Consider the following 8,884-nt stretch of genomic DNA (forward strand, 5'->3'; position numbering starts at 1 on the left):
CCAAAGTGCTGCCATGATCATTACTTCTGCCCATAGAGTTTGATGCTGGACACTCAAAGTTCAGAACTATAAAAATAAATCCCTCATAATCAAGCAGCTCAGCTTGTATTATTTTGTTAAAGAAGGAATAGAAAGATAATACTGAGTTCCTTTTTACATTTTAATTTAGAGGTTTTTTTTTTCAGACCTAAAGATGCGAGACATTGACTCCATTATTTTTCCTGGGCTCTTCAAACGTTTTCACAGCTCTTTGAACTCACCAGCTTCAGGCAGCAGGGGGAAGTGTGCAGGTCCAGGGCTGTGTGGTGCAGCTAGCTAGAGAGAAACTTAGAGAGGTTTTTGTTGGAGGCTGAAGCACTGTGGGAGGAAAGCTGTGGTGCTGCTGACAGTAGTAATCTGCCAGATCTTCAGCCTGGACACTGCTGATGGTGAGAGTGAAATCTGTCCCAGATCCGCTGCCTGTGAATCGATCAGGAACCCCAGTGTTTCTAGTGGATGTCGAGTAGATCAGTAGTTTAGGAGCCTGTCCTGGTTTCTGCTGGTACCATGCCAAGCGGTTAAAGCTACCAGCTAAAAGACTCTGACTGGACTTGCAGCTGATGGTGACCTTCTCTCCTGCTGACACAGCCATGGAAGATGGAGACTGGGTCATCATGATATCTGCGCTGGCACCTGTAATCAGCAATAGACAATGATGATGCATAATATGAAAAAACAGAACACAGTAGCAGTGAAAATTTGTCATTTAATAACTTTGTAATACCATAATGTCAGGTTATTATTGTGTAAGACATATTCTGTCATAGCACACATTATAAATTTCTTATATACAAAGAAGTAACTCTAAAAAAATTAGAATACTTTTGAATTTCTCACCAGACACACAAAGCAACAGGGACATGAAGACCTGGGTTTGTGACACCATCTTTCTCCCCGAGCCTTTCAGATGTAGCTTAGTTTTGAAGGAAAAGGCTTGGTTTATAAATTCTATGTGGTTGGTTTGAGCTTGAGTGGCCCATGCAAAGCAGTCAGCAAATACATAAGGAAATGAATGGGCGGGGTGTGTGAGTATCTGGTGTCAATCAACAGGCAAAAAATAAACATTTTAGGGATTGTGAGCAAACACTGAAAGGTATGATCTTATAGCACTCAAAGAGAAATCTATTATGCACTCTAATAAAAACTTTGTTTAAAATCCATAACATTTTTAAATTAGTTTGTTTTGCAGAAATGTTACAAAAGCTAAGATTAACAATCCTGTGGAAATAATAAAAATGTGTTAAAAATCACAAAGAAATAAACTTAAATTTTTAAGAAAACATGCAATGAAAACGAAAATGGTGGATGAAGGAAAAAAGCAAGAGAATTGAACTTATTTTTTTTTCATTTTCTCCTATCTTTAAAATCACACTGAATAAAGTATAATGAACAGTGAGACCGATATTGTGGTCCAGTTTCTAGATTAAAAAAAGGCAGCCCAAAATTCACTCTTTGTAAATCCCGGAGAACATTAAGTTTGAGATGAGAGAATATTAAACCTCAATGCAGTGGTACAACCTGCAGAAACAAACAAGTATCAACTGCACAACTAAGAGAACTGAAACAAGATCATAAATTGTGGAAAATAGAAGAGGAAGAAAATAAACTTGACTTTTTTTTTCAAAAAGTCATTGCTGTAGACCAATTCTTACTAAGAGTGTTTATTCCATAATGCATATTCTAAGATAATTTACAAATTGCAGTATTGAAAATGTATGAAATTGTCCTGCTGACATAGTGAACACTAAAAAGACCTCCCCAGGTGGGAACACATTCATTCTAAATCAAACAATAGTTTTACAGAGATCAATAGATCACAGTATCAGAGACTGATGCTACACAGAGAAAAAGTTGTTTGAGTATGAATAAAAATCAGAAGCAATAACAGAAATTATAGAATATACCTGTAATTCAGGTTGGTATACTCTGAAAGAACATATAAGAAGTAAATTATAAACCCAGTACTATGTGTGAAGTACAAGAAACAGAAAAATAAACATCGCATAAAGAAGTTGGGAATCATATCTTTAATCTCAGGCCTGGAGAAATATGAACAGGAGGATTATATATTTGAGGGTAGCCTGGGGTCCAAGTTCTAGGCCACTCTAATCTGTGCGTGGAGACAACCTTCACAATGAATGTTATTAATAAAGTATGTTATTAATCAACTACAAGACAGTTCAGGCATTTGATTTCTAAATCAAAGTAGATATTGGACATTTTATTTTAACATTAAAAGAAGAATATTATTGAAACTTAAATATATGTTTAATTAACATATATTTCCCATTTATTTTCAGTAATGATATCATTTTATACATCTAATTTTCATGTACAAAATCTGTGGGTATCTCCATCTCGGTCTTGACTCTTTGCTCATATTCCCACTCCTCCAGCTCTTCAACTGGACTTTCGGAGTTCAGTCCAGTTCTCTGATGCAGATCTCTGCCTGTTTCCATCAGTTGCTGGATGAAGGTTCTATGGTGATAATTAAGATATTCATCAGTCTGACTACAGGGCAAGGCCAGTTCAGGCACCCTTCCTCTATTGCTTAGGGTCTTAGATGGGTCATCCTTGTGAATTCCTAAGAATTTCTCTAATACCAGGTTTTTTGTTATTCCTGTAATGGCTCCCTCAATCAAAATATATTTTTTCTTCTCATCTCTTTCCTTTCTCCATCTTGCCTATCCCATTTTCTCAAGTTCTCTTGTCTCCCCTTCTACCCTTGTCTTCTACATATTCCATACTAGTCCACCCTCATGCTCCCAGTTTTGTCAGGTTATCTTATCTGTTTCCCTTTTCCAGGTGAATCTATGCATGTTTTTCTTAGGGTTTACCTTGTTACTTAGCTTCTCTAGGATCATGAACAATAGACATGATATCCTTTGCTTTACAGTTGGTATCCACTTATGAGTGAGTACATACCATGTTCTTCTTTCTTGGTCTGGTTTACCTCACTCAGGATTTTTTCTAGTTCCATCAAATTGCATGCAAATTTCAAGAAGTCATTGCTTTTTTACCAGTAATTAGTACTCTGATTTCTTTCTCTGCTTCTTTACCATTTGTATACAGAAAGACTGCTGTTTTTTTTTTCAGGTGATCTTGTATCATGTCACATTACTGATGGTATTAGCTGTATAAGTTCCCTAGTAGAATATTAGGGATCACCTATGTATACTATCATATATTCTACAAATAATGAAAATTTGACTTCATCCCAAAAAATGCAAGGATTGTTCAATATATGAAAAATCTATCAATGTCATCTACCAAATATATAAACTGAAAGAAAAAACATATGATCATTTTATTAGCTGATGAAAACATTTGACAAAATTCAACACCCATTTGTGATAAAGGTCTTGGAGAGTTAAAGAATACAAGAAACATTCCTAAGCATAATAAAAGCAATATACAGTAAGCCAACAGCCAACATCAAATTAAATGGAGAGAAACCCATAGTAATCCGACTAAAATCAGGACCAAGACAAGTCTGTCCACTTGTTGAAGGGAGCTGCAAGCAGGCCTGTTTTTCATCTTGACTGGCTCACACATGGTTAGCTTTTGCCCCAAAATAACAACACACAAATTGTATTCTTTTAAACACTGCTTAGCCCATTATAGCTAGCCAGTTCTTGGCTAACTCTCACATCTTGACTAACCCATATCTAATAATCAGTGTAGCACCACAAGGTGGTGGCTTACCAGGAAGATTCTAGCATATGTCCATCTTGGGCTGAAGCTTCATCGTGTCTGCCCTGGAGAGGAGAGGCGTGGCATCTGGCTCATCTCCCTTCTTTCCAGCATTCTGTTCTGTCTACTCTACCTACCTAATTTTCTGACCTATTAGGCCAAGTAGTTTTCTTTATTGATTAACAAATGAAATAACAGATTGACAAATGACCTTCTCACATCATCCACTCTTTCCATATTTATTCAACATAGTTTTTAAAGTTCTGACTAGAGAAATAACACAACAAAAGGAGATAAGGAATTCATTTTGGAAATGAATGAAGCTTTTTAAGAAAATGTCTTTGTATTTATTCTATGTATATATGTGTTTTACCTGCATGTGTGCCTGTGTACCACATCTGTAACTGTTGTCCTCGGATTCCAGAAAAGTGTATGGGTCCCCTAAAATACTGTGGCAGAAAACTGTGAACTACCATATGAATACTGGGAATTGAAACTATGTCGTCTGCAAGACCAGGAAGGGCTCTTATCCATGACTCTAGCCTAAACTATTTTTTGTATCTCATAACAACAACATATTTATACTATGATACTTCTCTACAAGAGAAAATTAGATTTAATAAGTTTGAGAAAAAAATATGTCATGGCTCAGATGAGAAAGAAATGTTGACTCTACTAAGAGGCTTTCAACTAAATTTCATAAGGAGTAGAAGAGGCAATGGGATATGACAATGTGATGAAAAGGACAGTAGAAACCTAAACTTACAATAAACAGGCATCACTGAAGATAACCCAGGTCTCTCTCTTTGCACTCCAAATCCAATGCTGAATCCACACAAAGCCTTCACAAGTGGAGGCATATTTTACCCTGTAACCAGTAACACATCCTCAGACTCCACAGTTCCTGTTGATCAGCATCCAGCATAGCATCCTAGCTTGTCCTGTGAGCAGAGTCACAAATACCTTGACAATGTTCCTACTATGAAACACAAAGCAGATAATGATGCTACATTTGTGTCCCTGTGGATACTTGGCATACTGTCAATTCCACCTCAGACTTGGCTTTTAAGAAAAACCTCAACTTAGCTAGGAAGTGAGGATTTTTCATAATCAACATTTACCTTCTCTATGGCACCTGAACTAAAGGTACTGACAATGTGAAGAAAAGTCAGACATTTCTGTTTCCAGGTATTTGGCGGTATGAAAAGTCTCAGATCCTGATATCCTTGAGGAGTATCATTCAATTTGAAGCACTGAGTGAGGCTCAGTATTCTCCAATCAAGGACAGAAGTACACTGTAGCTTGACTGTACCCAGAAGGTCCATGTGATAAAGCCTTAGTCTCCAGGATGTTGTATTTTTGGTGGTGAAACATGTATAATTACAGATCTGCTAGGAAGGTTTGAGGTCACTAACTCTGTGTTCTTGGGAGAACTGTGTGACTGTGATCTCCCCATTTTTCATCTCCACAAAGTTCTTAGCTTTGCTTCAAACATTCCTTCCCCAGCCTCACTACAACTGCACACAGGGCCTTACTCCCATTGATTGAGCAGAACATCAAAATGAGCAAATATTAAACTCATTATCTCCTTTTCTTCTAGTGATTGAAACAGGGAGGCACACCAGGCTTCACACTTTCAATGTAATTCAAACCAAGAGATGCTTAAGTTATTGTGCAGCTGAGCACTGCAACACTCACTTCCATGGATGGTAATGTGATGATTTTCACCATTGTTTTCCAACTCTCTGAGCAGTGTCCCTGGGACAATGATGTGGATTGAATTCTTGTGTCACACTGTTATCACAGCCTGCAGGAATTCTCTATTAGTAAATGTTAAAGATTTTTCCATCCTCTGTCTTCTACAACTTCATTATTTAACATCCCAATGATTTCATGTATGGATCTTTAACTTGTTTTTTTTTTTAACTTTTCTTTTTAAAAAAAAATTTAAAAAAATGTTTCCATTCAATTATTTACACTCCTTCCCTCTTCCCAATCCCCTACTGCTCCCATACACCCCCTCCTCCCTGCTTGAGAGAGGGCAGGGAACCATGCCCTGTGGGAAGTCCAAGGCCCTCCCCCCTACATCCAGGCCTAGGGAGCTGTGCATCCATATAGACTAGGGTACTAAAAAGACAGAACATGCCATAAAAAGAAGTCCCAGTGCCTTTATCAATGGCTTCTCAGTCAGCCCCATTGTCAGCCCCAATCAGAGAGTCCAGTTTGATCACATACTCATTCCGACCCAGTCCAGCTGGATTTGGTGAGCTCCCATTAGAACAGGTACACTGCCTCAGTTGGTGGACCAACCTCTTCCGGTCCTGACTTCTTTGCTCATCTTCTCCCTCCTTATGCCTTTCAACTGGACCTTGGGAGCTCAGTCTGTTCCTCTGATGAGGGTCTCTGTCTATCTCCAACAGTCTCTGGACAAAGATTCTATGGTGATATTCGAGATAATCATCAGCATGATAGTGGGGCAAGGACCATTCAGGTACCCTCTCCTCTGCTGTCCAAGGACCTAGATGGGGACATCCCTGTTGACANCTCCACAAAGTTCTTAGCTTTGCTTCAAACATTCCTTCCCCAGCCTCACTACAGCTGCACACAGGGCCTTACTCCCATTGATTGAGCAGAACATCAAAATGAGCAAATATTAAACTTATTATCTCCTTTTCTTCTAGTGATTGAAACAGGGAGGCACACCAGGCTTCACACTTTCAATGTAATTCAAACCAAGAGATGCTTAAGTTATTGTGCAGCTGAGCACTACAACACTCACTTCCATGGATGGTAATGTGATGATTTTCACCATTGTTTCCCAACTCTCTGAGCAGTGTCCCTGGGACAATGATGTGGATTGAATTCTTGTCACACTGTTATCACAGCCTGCAGGACATTCTCTATTAGTGAATGTTAAAGATTTTTCCATCCTCTGTCTTCTACAACTTCATTATTTAACATCCCAATGATTTCATGTATGGATCTTTAACTTGTTTATTTATTTATTTATTTATTTATTTATTTATTTATTTATTTATTCACTTATTTTTACTTTTCTTTAAAAAAAAAATTTAAAAAATGTTTCCATTCAATTATTTACACTTCCTTCCCTCTTCCCAATCCCCTACCGCTCCCACACACCCCCTCCTCCCTCTCCCTGCTTGAGAGAGGGCAGGGAACCATGCCCTGTGGGAAGTCCAAGGCCCCCTACATCCAGGCCTAGGGAGCTGTGCATCCATATAGACTAGGGTACTAAAAAGACAGAACATGCCATAAAAAGAAGTCCTAGTGCCTTTATCAATGGCTTCTCAGTCAGCCCCATTGTCAGCCACAATAAGAGAGTCCAGTTTGATCACATGCTCATTCAGACCCAGTCCAGCTGGATTTCGTGAGCTCCCATTAGAACAGGTACACTGCCTCAGTTGGTGGACCAACCTTTTCTGGTCCTGACTTCTTTGCTCATCTTCTCCCTCCTTATGCATTTCAACTGGACCTTGGGAGCTCAGTCTGTTCCTCTGATGAGGGTCTCTGTCTCTATCTCCAACAGTCTCTGGACAAAGATTCTATGGTGATATTCGAGATAATCATCAGCATGATAGTGGGGCAAGGACCATTCAGGTACCCTCTCCTCTGCTGTCCAAGGACCTAGATGGGGACATTCCTGTTGACACCTGGGATACCCTCTAGAGCCAAGTCTCTTGCCAACCCTAAAATTGATCCCTTAATATAGGTATCTTCTTTCCTGCTCCTATTTCTGCCCTTCCTCCATCTCCACCCTCCCACTCCCCCAAACTGTTGCCAGTCCTTCCCTTCTCCCTTGCCTCTCCCCTTCCCCCTTTCCCCCAACCTCACCCCAACCACTTCCCCCACCCCCATGCTCACAACTTATGCACAGCATTTATTTAAAACATGATTGACAGAATACAGTAATCCTTGGCTGAATAAATTTTTTGTTTGTATCTATTGTGGAAATTCACTACTTTATGAATATGTTTTTGAAAGCATCAACCAATATTTTACCCATTTCAGATCTTTGAGTTGAATCCTTGAGTGAATTAAGATCCTTTGGGGTATAATTTTGGTTTCACTTTTCATGATCTTATGTTTTGTATTATAATTCATATCTGTGGGTTTAAGTACCCCCTTTCATTTATTTGAGGCTAAACTATATTCAAGGTCTCACTGACCAGAATCAACCTGCTTTAAGGTATTTGGAAATCTCCATTAATTTTATGCAGTCTGTAACAAACTTGTTCCATGCCATATCTTCAAAATAGGATAAGTTTCTTAATCAGAATGTGGACATAGTTAGAATATTTTATTAACAGGATAACAATATATACCCCTTAAAAATTAAGCCTTATTAATTGATATGAAATATAAAGACTTGAAGGCAGCATTTACTGATACAATATTATATAAACATTAGAGTGCAGGAAGGTGTCTTTGTCTCCACAATTGGAAGTCAGATACAGAGTCTTGAGAAGGAGATGTGATCCCAAAAACAAAGGCAACAAATTCCACAATTTCCTGTCTTCTGATTGACACCAGAACTCTAGAAGTGTAAAAAACTAAAGACTTTATATATTTAAGAAACAGAGTTTGTGGAAATTTAGTTTTTCTTTGCAGTTTTATATAAAACTTTCATACCAAAAACAAAAGAGACATTGAACCCATTACATTTTGCTGGGCTGTGCAAACTTTTTCATCAGAGTTTCAGGCAGAAAAGGGAAGTGTAAAGGACCAGGGCTGTGCATGCTGAAGGCAGATGGTGAGACTCTCAGAGGAGGTTTTTGTTGAAGGCCGAAGCACTGTGGGAGGATAGCTATACTCCTGCAGGCAGTAATAATCTGCCAAGTCTTCCGCCTGGACACTGTTGATGGTGAGAGTGAAATCTGTCTCAGATCCACTGCCTATGAAGCGTTCAGGGACCCCAGTTTCGCGAGTGGATGCCCAGTAGATTAGTAGTATAGGAGACTGCCCTGGTTTCTGCTGGTACCAGCTCAAGTAGTTCTTCTTGCTATTACTGTTGTAAAGACTCTGACTGGCCCTGCAGCTGATAGTGATCTTCTCTCCTACTGACACAGCCAAGGAAGATGGAGACTGGGTCATTGTGATATCTGCACAGGCACCTGCAATCAGAAAAACAAAT

General features: G+C 38.9%; 1 gene segment (V, D, J or C); it reads right to left on the reverse strand.

Moving 5' to 3' along the window:
- Positions 1 to 265: 265 nt before the first annotated feature.
- On the reverse strand, positions 266 to 939 carry LOC126495445 (immunoglobulin kappa variable 4-1-like). The segment is given in 2 exon segments: positions 266 to 672; positions 877 to 939. Coding segments are annotated over 2 exon segments (456 nt in total).
- Between the last annotated feature and the right edge of the window lie 7,945 nt (positions 940 to 8,884).

This window comes from Alexandromys fortis, unplaced genomic scaffold (genome assembly GCF_014885135.2).
Source record: "Alexandromys fortis isolate MF-2015 unplaced genomic scaffold, M_Fortis_MF-2015_v1.1 scaffold_464, whole genome shotgun sequence".
Taxonomy (NCBI): domain Eukaryota; kingdom Metazoa; phylum Chordata; class Mammalia; order Rodentia; family Cricetidae; genus Alexandromys; species Alexandromys fortis.